The following is a 16631-nucleotide window of genomic DNA, read 5'->3' as shown; positions in this document are numbered from 1 at the left end:
GTTGAGGCTCCCAAGTGTCTCAGTTTCTAACCATCCTCCAAGAGGAAAGGAGGGGGGCTGAGGGCAGAGAAAGACAAGGAAACAGATAGAGGTGAGAAAAGTGAGAAGGAAGGACATGAACAGAGAAAAAAGGGAGGAATAAACATAACTTTAGACTGGTTTGTGTCTGTTCCCAATTTAGGATGCTCTCTCAAGCCATTTAATTGCAGGTCTTTTTTATGACTTTGAGGCCTGAAATTCAAGCAAACAACACAGAACCACATGGACTCCACCCAGACTGCATATACATAGGCTATACTATACATAGTCATCCTATACTCTGAAGGATTTTTCTATGGGAAATACAAATACATTGGATACCTACTGTACGTTCTGTAAATAAAATGCAAATGCATCAAAGACAGCATGGAGAGACTATTATTCTGAGGAGAGAGAAAGAGAGAGAGAGATGAGAGATGGAGGGACCTACATACTAATTCCCTGCACTCTTTGTCTCACACAGTAGGGGTCACTAAATAGTCTCATCAGTAAATCAGTCCTTCATGGCCAGATTAAATCATACACTGTTGAAAACACATGCATCAAATCAAATCATTAATATGTTTCTGGAGGAACATTTTGCAATGTGACAAACTCCTTTAAAACCATCAAATACACTCCCAAATATAGTACTCCCAGTCCATGTATCATTAAAAGTTTACCACCAAGACATAATACAAAACATAACAATAGCAATTGAGAACATTAAGTCTGATATCTACATTAGCTGCATTGGTTGCTTTCTGGACATTACTCAAAAATATCATCTGCCCTCTTCATTTAAAACCACAAAAGTTTTTCTCACTCAGAAATTAAATACGTAACTGTATCTGGTTTAGCAAATCAAGCTGAGAGCTCTGACAACTCATTAATATGTCGCATCAACTTGAATCCATAGTCATGTCAAACACTTGAGAGGGAAAATAAAGGGGGAAAAAATCATCTGACTATGTGGCTAACCATTATTACCATTATTAATAGTGCATCAGCTTTGAGCATCAGGCATTTTAAAAACCAGTTACACAAACACTGTCTTAAATCTCCTCATTCCAAATAGCAGAATAAGAGACAAGATACAGAAATCCAAATGAAGGAAGCATACCAACATTCTTGACCCTCATATCCCCATCACCCAGCGGTAGATGAATCCGTATTGACGGGCTGCTTAAATATTAAATGCTTATGGGTCACTACACTTCGTTTCATGGCCAAGAAGCTCATCTGTTTCTTTCCGCACAAGGGAAGCGTTCAGGGTATCAATGGGAATGAAGGAGAAATCTGGATTTTTTCCTCATTTAATCACCCTCAGGACCCAGAATAGTGTTGGTGGACTAGAATAACAAAGTTTGTAGAATGTGCTGCTAAAAACAGTGTTGGCACTTTGTCATTAGCAGTGATGTGGGATTCTAATTTACTTCATCTAAAAAACACCTCATATAGTGCTCATAGTAACATGGCATCACTGAGAGCATCAGCTGTTAGTCTTATTGGTTATGGACTGCAGACCCTAATGGATAAAGTTACTCATGCCTTGAAAAAAATAACAAGTAAATTCAATCGTTTCCACCACCTGGTGACATATGCCCAGCCAGAAATACACAACACCGAATATTCTCTCTCTGAAACAGCATTTTCTTCTTCTCTTCAAAATTATCAGCTGACAACAGTTTCAAAAACATATTAAAAGCACACTTTTTTACAATGAGTTACATATTTTCCTTAATCCTGGTTGAAATAGTCCCCATGTGCCCACAATTCACGAGCCAAAGCGAATGTCATGCTATGAGCAACGCCATTTCAGCTTCAACACTCAAATTAACAACTAATTGACCAATTGAGGACAAAATGAACAAGCCAATTACTCATTCAATCTCAGGGTAAAGAAGGGCAGGTTATGAAGTACTGGAGAGAGAGGCTTAGGATCAAGTGGTGGGGAGTTTGATTCTTCGAATAGAGGGGTCATATCAAAAATTCAGGTATTTTCATAAATTCTTCCATAACGCGCACAAACTTTATATTAGCATAAACAAACAAGCCATAAATAGACACACATTTACATTTCATAATACTTTGGCTGGGGCAGGGTCATTCTGTGTGGAGTTTGTATTTTTTTCTGGCACATTAGTTTCTCCAGTCAGTGCACTTGACCAAGTCACTTGCTCAGGATCCTGAATTGGTCACCGGGTGCTGTACACTGGCTGCCCACTGTGCCCTCGGGTTGGGTTTTATGCAGAGAACCAGTTTCACTACGTTGTACATTGTATGATTGTATGTGATTAATACATATTCTTCTTCTTAAACTATCCAACTTCTTTGTTATTATCTCTCAATCATACAATAGATATGTGAAATCATTACTTCAACCAATTCAATGGCCAATAATGGCCACAAGATTACAAGATCATTAATTAGAAAACTCAGTTCAAAAATCAAAATGAATCATTGTTCACGTCATATGAGATTATCAGTGACAAAGGGAGAGGATTAGTGAAATTTTAGACTCCTCAATCACTGTGACTAAATATTAAGGAAATCTTTCTTTGCTGAATTCCACATTTGAATATTGCAATTGTTTAATTTACAAATGAAATGTAACTCAAGCTGCTTCTAATAAAATCATTTTGAACATCTTGTATGACTGTATATGCCTCTCTGTATGATCAGATTAGATGTGCTTTGAAATTTTATTACATGAAAAGCAATAACATTTGAGAGTTGTTTTTGATTAAACATTATTTGTGAAAATGAATTACCCTCTCCAAGATGCTGAAACATAGAATTTAATGTCTGGTAGAAAATCTGGATCTATTTCAGAGGTAAAGACGTGATATCTAATTTTATGGCTCTATGTACACAATTTTAAATGTGTTTACTTACTTTGTTAATCATGTACATGCCATTATCCTTCAATCAATAACTTTAGTAAATCAGAACGAAAGATGAGCAAGCGAAGCTGATGACTCAATTTTAGGAAGGTGTCACTGTTTTTTCAAATTAGTATTGCTTTATTAAAAAAGAAAGAAAAAAAAGTAACTCATAAGAATAACAATGCACCCTTGCTCAGTTAAATACAAAGTTTTTGCAACTTAAATCTTACTCTGTCTCTAACTTAAGACAGATATCGTTCTAAAATCACTGAGTCAGTTCACTGACATTAAATCTCTCTTCTTGTGTTGGCATTTACACCATCTAGTAAGTGTCACTTACAGCCACAGTGGCTGCTGATCTGAAAAAGTCACATATGCTAGTTGTGTCCTCAATGGTGCCAGTCCCAAACAGTGCTATCCAATGAACACCCTGTAGTTCCAAACTTCAGCCGGGCCATCAAAGGTTTAGGTCTTCACTCTGTGATCTACAGCTCTGGGAGGGGTTTCAGCTTAAGAATACAGAGACATATGTCAATAATTAAATAGATATGTATTTATCTTTTAAACTGAAACCACTGGCAATGTGATGCTACAAAAGCTGCTAATGCCTCTTCTGTTCAGCTCCTCTGATGGTTACACCCCCCTCCATATAAACACAAACCTTTGCAGGAGGAGAAGTGAGACCACATGACTCACTTGCATTCATTAGTTAGCTCGCAGACCAAAAATAGAGAGTAGTGATGCTGTCGAGAAATAGCTCTAAGTATAGAGCAGAGCTGAATACAGTCATTGGACTATATATGTTTCACCAATATGATAAATGTACTATCATATTGGGAGTAGTGAAAGTTTCACATTATGCACAGAGGGACATGTATAACATTTTAAAGTCATGTGTGGCCTTGCCTCACTGTTGCTGTGTCACTTTGTCCTCAATCTGATGTTAAATTATTCAGTTGCCTTGTAAATCATATCATACTTACAAGGTTCAGCAGGCAGGATCTGGATGGACATGTCTTCAGCTCGTCTCAGCACTCGAACTAGTCAACTGACCAATAAAGCAAGCTGCATGACAGCTCACGAGGGTTTCCATCCATATACAAGCTTCCAAAACAGTGAGAGATGGTATAGCCTCCCCCTCTGAGAAAAGTACTTGCGGGTTTCAAGAATCACGCCTTTACCCCCTACGTTCTACTTCACCAACACTGCTTCAATCTGTGTCACCTTTTGTCAATCGCAGTCATTGTCACAATGACACTATCTCCACTGCAACATACAACACGGGGTAGTAATCAATCAAATTCTTCAGGAAAAAATAGGAGGGGGAAAAAAATCTGTCAGTTCCACTCCATGTGCAAAAATATCTAATTTAAGCCTGTGGTTTAACTGCAACGGTGAACCTGCCACCTTGCCACTATGGATCAAGCATTTATCTTAAGTAATTTAGCATCAAAATGAGCTGAATCATTACTGTATTTGCACACGTAGGACGATCCTTTCATACGATCCAACATCACGCCCTATTCCTCCTTTGAATGAATGAATGAAAAGCATTCTAGTGTAATTCTTGAGTATAAATTAGCACTGCTCCTGCAGCTGCACCATCATCAAAAACTGCGAATACATCCATCGAAGAGGATGGAGAGGGCATTATGGTGATATTCCTCTGTCTGTCCCTGGAGCAGCCAAGCATCCTTTATGTCCCTCGAGTCAAGGAACAACCAGCACGCACACACAACAAACCCCCCGCCCCACTCTCCATGCTTAGCCCCTCCCTGCTTGGCCATCTCTAGCAAGTGATTGGCTGACGTGCGGGGGAGAGGTTGATGGCGATTGGATGGGTGATGGAGCGAAACCTTGCTTTCCTATGCATCAGTGCTCTCCAGGAAAAGACCAGGGTTGGAGAGAGAGAGGGGACAAAGATGATGATGTGGGAAATAAAAATGATCTGAGGGTTGGAGGGGGAGGGACGTAAATGAAGAAGAGGGAGAAAGAGATAAAAATGAAGAGGTAAAAGATGAAAGGGGTTCAAAATTAGCTACAATACACAGCTGTCTATGAATAGCATCCTTAAGAGATCATTGCTTTGTTACTATTAACATTAAGTCTTATAAAGAGAAAAGATTCTGCTGAAAAATTTACAATGAATCTGATGTCCACAGTGCAGAGGAACACAGTCTTGACTTCAGGGAAATTGCAGTTTATAACAGATGGAGCTTATTAGCATACAGCATGGTGGTGTATTTATTTATCTAATGTGTGTGTTTGTATGTGGAGTGCAGCGTTCATAAGGAAAATCATTATTGGTGAACCTGATGGTGTTGCCCAGTAATGTATATCACTTGGTCTGTGCAAGTGTGTTAGATCATGTTATTTATCATGTATTTTTAATAACACTGTTAGTTTTTTAAAGCCTTTGAGGCGAGATGATATAAATAACACAATATTTTGTCCTTGACCAGTATTTGCATGCATTGTGGAATTTTGGGGCTTTGAGCTAAAACTTGTTCTTTATCAGTAAAATTTTATTCAGAAAATTCTGATTACATGACACAGTTTTTGACACAGAAATAACTCCATTAAAACAGTCAGAACATTTTTATATGCAATGAAATAAGAACTGCGGTGTCCAAAGGTTATTATTCAGAGGCATAAAAGCACCCCTTCAAAAGTGTGCATGTTTTAATAAGTAAATAAACTTAATTAAAAAACTCTGGTTGATGGGACTGATGTGGTGTTTGGAGAATCAAACTTTTCCGAGTGTTCTCCACCAACCCCTTTTTGGATTTAATTGTCTTGTTATTTGCAGCCGCAGGAAATATTGCTGGGCCAAACAGATATCATTATGTTGATATCCTGTGACAGGAGGATGCAAGCTGTGCTCTTTCTAAAACCAACACAGCCAGTGTTCCACAGCATGATCCAATTAAGGCTGTCTGCACAAACACACACACGCGTACATACACACAAACTATGCAAAAGGCACGCACAGAGGTCAGGATGCACACATTCACGTGCACATCTGGTTGAACTGCATGCACAGAGACACACACAGGTGCACACAAACATGACACAATCACGCTCAGTACAGATTCCAGCTGTCTCCGTGCAAGACACCACAGGGCTTCTAACTGGCTTTCCTCTCTTTCATCCGATCCCCTCTGTGTGTGTGTGTGTGTGTGTGTGTGTGTGTGTGTGTGTGTGAGAGATAGAGTAAGAGAGTCAGAAGAAATAAGAGGCCATGTCCCAGCAACTTTACCCGAAATATTTTTTTCCAAAATTGCAGTTTTCATGAAGAATTTGGTCCTTTTCTGATATGAGACTAATAACTTTCCAGACCGATAGGAAATGTTAGCTATCCAATCATAAATGAAAGAGAAGAACATCAGAACAAAATAACATTGAGAAGCTGTCATGTAATTGGACAGTCCAGCGGGCACCTTGCAATGTTTCTGTCCATCATAGTAAATACAGAATGAAGTCTCAACTTTACTTGCTAAACCTTAACCATGCTGTACCTTGTCCTGATGCAACCACATGCTACTATACTGCAAACTCTCCTTTTCCCCACAGCGCTACAGCACACGCTTCACTGAGAGCCGTCAGTTGTAAACTGTGATTACACACTTCCAGGACGTGGAAGGTCAGCGCTTGTACGTAATGCATGCCTCCATGCAAATTATGGTTGGTACTTGTCCAATTGCATGCATGTATGCAAATGAGGTGACAGCAACTTGTCTAATCATGTGCCTTTACTGAAGCCAAGTTCAAATAAAGTTCAGCCATCCTGTTGGTTAAGCTGAGATATTAAACACACACCTCATGTGCTATAGAGGTAAGGACATGAACCTGTAGCCGACATTAGAGCCAAATACTAGTTCATCTAGTTTCTTTTCTTCATCCTCTGCTTGTTTGTCAGCTTTTTTGTGAGCTTTTGTTGCACCCATTTGGCCCATTTTATGTCTCTCTGCATACATGTTTGTACATGTGGGTTGATCTCAATCACAAATGAAGCAATAATAAAAAAGTGTAATCTCCTATGATCTTCTGAAAGATTAACAGAGACAAAGCAATGGAGGGAGAGAAAAAACGATACGAAACAAGAGAGAAAAGAAGGAAATAGAGTGAGTAAACAGAATTCACTCAAACACACACACAACCACATCCACAAATACACTGAATCAAGTTTAAACTTCCCCACCCTGGCCTCTGCAGGGGAGAATAAAAAAAAAATCCAATGAACTCCAGAGAAAACCACTTCCTCCGCTGCTAAGAAGTGTGTGTATGTATGACTGAGTGAGCATGCCTGCCTGCTCGTCTACCCGCAGAGCACATGGTTAGCATTCAAAGCCCAATTCAATAGGAACCACACAGTGAGCTCAGTACGGGTAGAGATGAGATATTGAGTTCACAGCTGAATTAAACTGAACAGAAACATGTGGATGAGGGGAGAGAAGAGAAGAGGGCTCCCAATCTCTCTCCCTATCCATGTTAAAAAATTAATATATTTTCTACCAGCAAGACAAGGACTGCAAATCGTTTTCATCTAACTCACCATAATATCCATGCTAAATATTATTAGTGCAGCAAGAGATCAGAATCATCCTGACTGACCGGGCAGTTGGCTACTGTTGCAGATTATCTTGGACTTAGAGTCAGAGCATATCTGGGTAACAGGCCAACTATTTACTCTAAGCATGCTTAGTCTGTAAATCCATATGCAGGCCAATAGTGTTTTGGGACACTTTCGTGGTCTTCTACAAAACCCATCCAGATTATAGGCTTTTTTTTTTAATTCCCCTTCTTGCAGGTACATGAACTGTATAAATGTGTGCCAGCTCGCCTGCATGCATAGCTAATCCTGTTTCAGTTATGTTCATGTAAACTACTGCACCTTCAACACAATGCATGTTTATCATGATTTATACACTTGGTTAGGAAATGCAGAGCTTCGATAACCCAAGAGGTATTACTCAAACAAACCCACTGAGTAAGAAAGAAAGTGAACTGGTGGTGAGTGTGTAAAATGAAAGTTCCCATATTTAGATGCAGGATCTGTGCGGGCCCCTGTGCGGCACTATGTGACATGAGCAGAACAGATGAGCTCTGACAGATCAGACAAGAGAGGCAGGTCGATGTTGGTAGAAAGGTTGAAGTTGGCATGGGGCTGAGTCTAGAGACACACAGACACCACTCAGCACTAAAGTAAAGCCTACAGGCTGCCATTGCTGTGTATGAGTTCTGTTTGTAAGTTCATCCAACGTCACAAACCTACATCCTTAGTTTGGGACCACTGGTTGTACATCAAGTCTTGTTGCTATTATTTAAGAAATGGCTTAATATATTATCTTAATTCTGGGCAAGTAATCTAGTACTGCCTTCTGTAGCTTTGATTTGGCCAAATAATTGATTCTTACAGTGTAATCATTGGTCTAAACCATTGTTCAGCCTACGTAAATTAGGCTGCAAGTAACCATAGAAACAATGAGGTTTCTTTATGCTACATTAATGGTTGAACTGACTTGGTTAGCAGAGGTGTAATGTGATTAAGAACATGAAGTACTATGCTTTAGAACAAATTAGTGGTACTTGTACGTGTTTTACTTGAGTATTTCCATTTTATGGAACTATACTTCTACTCCACTCCATGATGATCTTATAGAATATGATGCTTTAGATTAAACTTCCCAACAGTATATACATGAACTCAACCTTAAACATCTACAGCAGTAAAATTCAACATACACATTAATGCAGTGATCCAAAAAAATCACATATGATAGTCAAACATTAACAGTGACCATTTTACTTCTACTGTTGATACTTCATAGTGGATTGTATTAACCATGTGGTAACTCTTCACCTCACTTCAAACTAACTCATCAACCCACATAGACCAGGCTGTCTATCTACACACATACTGCTTTGGGTTCACACTGGTACAACGACTTATCAACAAAACAACTCTTAGCCCTGAAATGACCAATGTTTCTCAAAACATGCTGGCCAAACAAGACAAGTTTGGATTAAAAAACAGGAAATACCCAGTTGAGGTTATGTTAAATAGTTTGAGGAGGCAACAAAAAATCTAAAACTAGCCCTTCTTGTGGAGGCAAGACCACAATTCACAGCATTATGGATGAGCACATGTAGCTATTGCAGAAAAAACAAAACTCAAAAAAAGGATTACAGTACATGATGCCTGGGAGAGAACAAATAGAAACATATGATATGGATAAATACGGCTCAAAGTAGCCAGAATAACTGTGTGAATGTTTGAATGTTTAGGTACACTAGTGCAGATACAAGCACGCTCAGACATAACCACATGTCTATACACGTCCTTCATTCACACATACACGAGGACAAATAATAAATGTTCTGTTGTGGCCTACAGCACACTCCATTATTAGAATGTACCAGATCAGCTAATAAGTAAGCAAGAGATACATTAGTCCTCATTTTTCCAAGAGGACTTTGCACACCTGCACTTTCATGTTACAGTGCAACGGAACGCTTCAGGCAATTTGCTAAATTGACACTTAATTCAACAGCATGTTAATTTTGTTCAGAGTAATTGAAAATGAACAATGAACAATCAGCCATAAATGGCCAGTACAACCTGATTACCTCTGATTCACTGTGAGCAGCTCATAATGTCTTCCTGATTCCAAATAAAATATACAAAGAGACCACTGCAGCTCTAATTTTTTCTGAGTCAGCCTGAGGGATGAAGTTCAAGCGTTTTTGGGCAAACGGCATGTGCACAGGATTTGCCTGGCATGCCAGGATAATTTCCCATTAACACAAATTCAGATTCTGGCAAGTTTGAATAATAGGCCAGGCTCTAAATTGGAAACACTCGCAAACACTTGTAAAAACGTTCATCCCTGCATGACCTATTTGGAAAATGTCAGTTAAAAATTGTGTCAAAATAGCCTAACACTCTTGATACTGTCTAATACTATAAAATATAGGTGACACATCATGCACAAAAAAAATCTAAACATGTATTTTCTGTGTGTTCACTCTTGGCATGGCAACTCAAATGTACTCTGTGCCACGTTATGGCAGCTTTCCTGACACAGATTACACCAAGCTTTTCAATTTAAATCATATTTTCTGTGGGAAAGCTCCAAACACCATTCATTTTAGTTCAAGAGAGATTAGACTGAAATAATCTATGGCCAGGGAACCAGGCCCACATTCATTTGGGATCATCTATGTGCACACCCGAATATAGGCCACTTAACTGTTTATACCCAACACAACTCACCCAGGAGAGAGTGACTTAGTGTATTTTTAGTATGTATGTGTGTCCCGGGGTATTAGGGATGTGAACCCACAAGGTCATGGTTACTAGCTGATGCCACAGAGGAGTTTGAGTCTAATGGGATTCGACGCAGCAGAGCTTTGATGGAACATAACATTTTACTTAAAGTGAGCATGGTACATGGCATACTTGATGTTTCAGCTCTCTTCATACAAGCACATGCAGTATATAAGTTCCACTGTCTCAACCATGGCAAACTGCTCTTTCTGCTATAGCAGTTTTCCCCCCTTTTGAGCACAAAGCTGCTGTTCATGGAGCTCTGATGATTCCCTAAACATGAAAGTCATTGGTTCCAATTTGATGTTGGACAAAAAGGATTAGGTGAAACCCTTATCATATCACTGACACGCAGAGACAGGGATCTTTAGCATGGGCAATAAACAGATCGTGTGTGTGTGTCTAGCTCTGGAAAGAAATTCCTGATTAGGACTGTGTGACAATCAGACCTACCTGATGTTTGACCTGGGCCGTCCAGTTTGGATTCACATTTTGGAAGAGAGCAATCTAAAAAGAAACAAAACGATACATATTAGAGGAAAGAAGTTTTATGAAAGAAATAAAGAGTAAAAGGATTGTCCTTTGACCCACTAAGCAGTACCTCAACCTTCATCATGTTTGAGTGTCAGAAGTTCGAGCTTTGTGATTACAGAGTACAAATGAAAGAGTGAGCAATTGTGGAACAGCTCTTTGATCCGAGTATCTGGATAGTCCCTTGTTGAGATTAAACACCATTAGACATACTGCGCGCAGATGCATATGCACACACATACTGTAAATGCTCACTCACACGCATGTATGATAGGGATGTTCCTAACAACTAATTTCCTTGACATTTAAACAGACTAGTTTACTAGTCTAAAAGTAAGAACACTCACTTAGAAAACAGTCAAAACAAAGCAAAACTGAATCCATGAGGTAAAACTTTGTAAAAAAATATTGCCTTTATTACATCTTAGACTCAACAGTTAACTGGCATTAATAACGGATGCTCGTTTTTATAATGCATCATTTCACGAGGAAGACAACATTTCAGTGCAAATTATGTCAGTATGTTATCTGAATTAATAAAATAAAAATAAGCTAGTATTTCTTGTGCAGATTAGTGAGGCTGGAAACATTTAATTGACTGGTCGACAAATGCACATTGTTCAAACGTAAAGACTGTTCATGATACACTCAACATCTGAGTCAAAATGTTTGTAAAGATCAAAGTTAGAGATCCTTGTGCTCTGTATCTCTCTTCCTTACCCTATCTCACACTCCGTCACAGACACACACACACACACACACATGCAGACTCATGTGTGACTCTCAGCACACCAGCTGATAAGCGAATGAATCATTTAAAGATACCAAGCACAGTACATATCTGTATCTCTAATGCCCGAGGAGTCATCTTCAGGGAGATGAATTGTTAAGAATATTCAACTGGACATTTGAAATACGCCCAGCAGTGCATCTGGTGCTCGGTATTATAAGACTGTAACATTAGAGTTGAGATGAAATTGGGTCCTGTCTGAATTGAAGTACTGGAGTCGGTGACGTCAGTTTCGGCATGACGATCAATTCATAACTGATTAATTATTAACGACGGATTCATTATGGGCGTTTTGATAATCCACAGCTCGAATCTTATTTTCGGCTGAATTCATATGTCGATAAATAGAGCACGATGACAGCATTTCACATTTTTTCTTGAAAGTGCCACACACCGATGACGTTAAACCTGCAAATAAATAAGAATTATAGCCTGCCTCAAATAGGCACTGAATTCTTTATTTGGACTGACATGCATCTTGATCCTGGCAGCAGCAAGTGCCTTTCTGGGTCACTCATCAGTAGGACACTATAGTGGCACGAGATAACAGGGAGGAGAGGCAGGGTTATGACGGATAGGGGCAGCTAAGCTCTTCTTCGCTCTGACTTCTTCTGGCTGCCTTTCTGAAAAGAACAGCCTGGCATATGCTGCTGCCTAACAAGGATTACAGTAAGCACCTGTTCACACGCTGTATGTGTTCATTTTATACAGAGTAGTGTGGATAAAGTGCTTGGTCCAGTGAAGAGTGCTCATCCTTTTAAAGAATTTTCAAGGCCTTACATGTGTTTGGCATCTATTTCTTGCTCGAAAAGGTGTGTATGAATCTTAGGGAAAGAATGTGATAGAAGATAATAATGTTATTAAAATGAGTGTTCAGCTACTCTTCATTTAAAGTGTTAAATCATCTTAACAGAGAGTTGGGATGTATAGTGACCAGATATTGTTTGGAGAAATCATGGTCAGCATATGCTGCCAGGCAGGGATTAGATGGTAACATGCTCATGTGGACAGGGGGAGTCAGTGAAGGAGAGAAGGCAGAAGTAATCTTCTACCAAATAGGGTGAACGAAAGAAACCACCAGGTCAAAGACAAGTGACAGAGCTTTCACTTGGAGCTGTGATCAAGATGAAGCTGTAAGAAAATGCGAAAGGGTTCTCCAAAGGCCATTATCTCAGTACCATCTACCTCTTGAGCATGAAAAAGCTCTTAGAAAATGTTTTTTAACTACTAATAAAACCCTCACATTTGTTCCTGCAGCTTCAATACAGGGTTGACACGAGGAATCAAATGTTCATAAGTGGAAAACAGTGGAATGCCTCTTTAAGTATGATTTGGAAACATGTTGAAACCTGTGATTGCTGTATTAGGAAGGGAGAGAGGAAAAATAAGTAAGGGCCAGTTTCTTCAAAATGAAGTGAAAAAATATGGACTTTATCCCACAGGTTCGTCTTGAAGTGTGAATTATGTAATTAATTTTATTTCATTTGATGTGCACACATTCAGTGTTTTACTGGCAACATGTTTTAGACTGACCTCTACTGTATGTGTGGACGCTACACCAAACAAAATAAACAATTTAGCTACAACAGTACAACAGAATTGGCAGTAATTCCTCTAAAACTGTACCAATTTTAAGGTAGCCGCTCGTGCAAGCCAATACAGTAGGATGGGATGTGAAGTTTGATCCTCAGCCTATTTTTTCTGAAGCCAGAGAGGCCAAGCGGCAGTTTAGCCTCCCTAAGCCAGAGGAGCACTGGGTTGGCACTGTTCACGCGACAGGGATCAGAGACTGCTGCTGTCTTCAAAGCAAAGAGAATGTTACACAGTGTGTGTGTGTGTGTGTGTGCGCGTGCGTGTGTGTGTGTGTGTGTGTGTTTGTGAGAGGAAAAAGAGACTACACAGTTCCTGTTGGACAGACTGAGCACAGCTGTTGACAGAAGACAAGCAGTCTCAGGCAGCATACAAGCTGACACATATATGCAAACACAGACTGCAGGCTGTGCTTTGGTTTTACCAAAGCTGAGTCCATGTTCTGCTTTCTTCAAAGTTTTTATTTTCATACTGACTGAAGGAAGACCTTGGCCTGTCTGCTGTAACAGCAAAACATACCATTAGTGCAGAGAAGTGTAGTGTAGCTCATGCATCTGGTATGTGAAATGGGAAGGATTCAGTTGAACATGAGTGAGTGTGTGTGAAAGAGAATATGAATTATTTAAATTTCTAGCAACACTATCAACCTCATTAAAAATGGATAGCAAAAACACCCGAAAACTAAACAAAACGACAAAAGTATGAAACACAACACAATTGATAAGGAAATCCGGTGATCCATTCTTGCACACTCTACAAGAGGAGCTTGTGGCTCATTCACTAACCAATTTCGTGAATGAAATAGAAAAAAAGCACAGATCCCGACACTCGACTTACTGACACTGCACCTATCTCTCAGGAGGAAGTTCTTTAAAAAAAACTACGTGTCTCAGAACTCATGGGCGGGCATGGCCTCATGAGTCTGTGGCTGCTTTTTCAAAGTGCTATTCCTGAAAAAAGGAGGCACAAAGCATTGCGGGAGGCTTCAGATACCAGATCCAGATGCTTCCTTCGGTTTAAGCTGCAGGGAAAGGGAGAGGAGAAAGAGGAGGAACTGTGAAAGAACGAGGGGATTGAAACATCTGCAGTAGGGTCATTAGGGGAGAGGAGAAAGGTCGAAGAAGGAAGAATCAGGCATGTGGAGGAAGCATGTTGTGAATTTATATGTTTATACAATGGTCTCAAGTGATGCTAAAAACATGTCTATAATGAAAGTTAAAATGATAACTATATTATCATTCACTGCTGCTCCTTACTTCATTTATTGAAACTAAAATATCTTTTGGTTCCACACACATAATAGTGTGAAGTTGCTTTTTTGAGTTATTGGTGAACCAGAGAACCTTGTTTTTGGATCCAAAAAGCTAAACACCTAAAACACTTTGTTGTAATGATTATTTGTATTATTGATTTATCTGCTGACTATTTTCACGATTAATTGATTAACTGTTTTGTGACTAATTCAAATTGCTTCTTTTGTCCAACCAACTGTCCAAAACCTAAAGACTGCTTATTCAACAAAAGAAGACAAAGAAGAGAAATGGATCCTTACATTAAAGAAGCTGGAACCAGCAAATGTTTGAAATTGTTGCAGCTCTACTTGGCTGTTTTTTTTTTTCCTTTAACATGACCATCATTACTTTTGTTAATCTGTCAGGCAAATTTGATCATCTTTGTTTGGATGTCTCATTTATTAAAGGTACAAGACAAGGAAGGCATACATTCTCAAACAGGAGACCAGATATTAGAAGACAAGATTATTTGATTATATGACAACCCTGAGCAGAGGCAAGGTATGAGGTAATGATGGAAGGCTGCGTAGGAGAGTGGTGGAGGAGGGTGATGAGAGGAATGAAAGAGGATAGAATGAGTGGGAGTCTGCAGTTGACTGTTGGAGGTTTCTCTCTTATCAGATGGGGGATTTGCAGGAGACACGCAGACCAGCCCACAGCCCATTTTTATGGCCCGCAATCCTCCTATCCCTTCATCCCTCGTTCATACACTCCATTCCTCCATCCCCCTCTTCCTTGCTTCCAGGGCCTCGGGCGACGTGGGTGGGATGTAATGATTTATACCTCTGTGCATGTGTGTGTGTCGCGTGTGTGTCTGTGAGGTAATGACGCTGTCCCACAGGCTACATTTAGCATCCAACAAACACATTACCAACCTATTGGAATTCCTGATTATCGACATAAAGCTGCCAGCCAATATCTTTCACATATACGGAGGCTCATTCAATGATTGCAACCGATTTCTTTTTTCTCAGAGGTGACCATTTAACTCCTTTGATTAGTTTTAGACTGTATGATAAACACCCCCACATAATTTTATGTCGACGACATAACAAAAAATGGGAATGATCTCTCATAGCATATTGCATAATACTGAAGAATTTGGTATAGATCAGGAAGGTAATATCATTGATCTGCATATTTTCCACTGCAGTGACCAGCTTCGTTAGAGTTCAAACAAACTCGAATATACTGCATATTTTCTCTGTGTTAAAGGTCCACTTTGTAGGATTTAAGCCTTGTATAGACGGAAGGCCAATCAGATTTGTTTCTCAAATCAAATATTTAAGTCATATTGACTGCACTATTATTTGAAAGTGATCAGATTGGGATTTTTGCTTCCAGAAATCACCAGCTTGTCTGCATGGGTTGCTGTGGTAACGACGTAGGCGTCAGCAAGTACGTACGCTGGTGACGCAGTTTTCCACCACAGACGCATGAGAAATGGAAATCCATCATCTCGCCCTCCAAAACAGTCACACTGTCAAGTTGTGGAGCAGATAATTTATTTTAGTGTGACTGTCGATTGTTGTCCTCTGTGTTGTCTTCCATTCTGCTCTGCTAGTAGCAGCATGGATTGTGCTCAGCTCCTCTGATGCACTTCCATGACTCTAGATTTGACGTTATTGCGTGTTGTTGCAAGTGACACAAAAGAAACTATGTAATTCATTATGAGCGGCAAGAGCTTCCAGACAGAGACGCACCTGTAGAAACGCATGTAAAATCTACTGTAGATGTAATCTAGATATGCTCACAAACAGATTGCAACCATGTGAAACCCTTGTCAAACCCTATCCTCCTGTGACTGCTAAAGATGTAAAAAATGTGAGCGGTCTTCTCCTTCCAGGCCACTGTACGACAACATGACAGACTCTGCGGCCTTAAATATAGTGATCTTTTAGGCCATATCAAAACACACAATTTAAATTTTAATATCTTGAAATCCCCTCAACAGCACTTCATAAATTCTATGACTTGACAACAAAATCAAACATCAGGATATTTTTGACCAAATAACTTAATATAGATATAGCAACAATATTGTTGGGATGATTAATGGTACTCTACGGTACTATGGTACAAAATATTAACACAATGAGATTTTTGATAAATAATTATCAGTAATGTCAATATAATGACTAAGTGAGTAAAGGCAAGTATTAGAATACGTAGAACAGTCTGGTAAGTTCAGG

At 39.4% G+C, this 16631-nt stretch overlaps 1 protein-coding gene across 1 annotated transcript in view; it reads right to left on the bottom strand.

Annotated features, from left to right (window-relative positions):
• Positions 1 to 16631, bottom strand: part of triob (trio Rho guanine nucleotide exchange factor b) — a 119607-nt gene that overhangs the window by 95199 nt on the left and 7777 nt on the right. The window contains 1 exon segment of the mRNA XM_084357287.1: positions 10690 to 10743. Coding sequence (XP_084213413.1) covers positions 10690 to 10743 — 54 coding nt within the window.

This window comes from Pagrus pagrus (assembly GCF_965226575.1).
Source record: "Pagrus pagrus genome assembly, chromosome: 7".
NCBI classification, from domain to species: domain Eukaryota; kingdom Metazoa; phylum Chordata; class Actinopteri; order Spariformes; family Sparidae; genus Pagrus; species Pagrus pagrus.
This window is presented reverse-complemented; position numbering and strand designations above follow the sequence as displayed.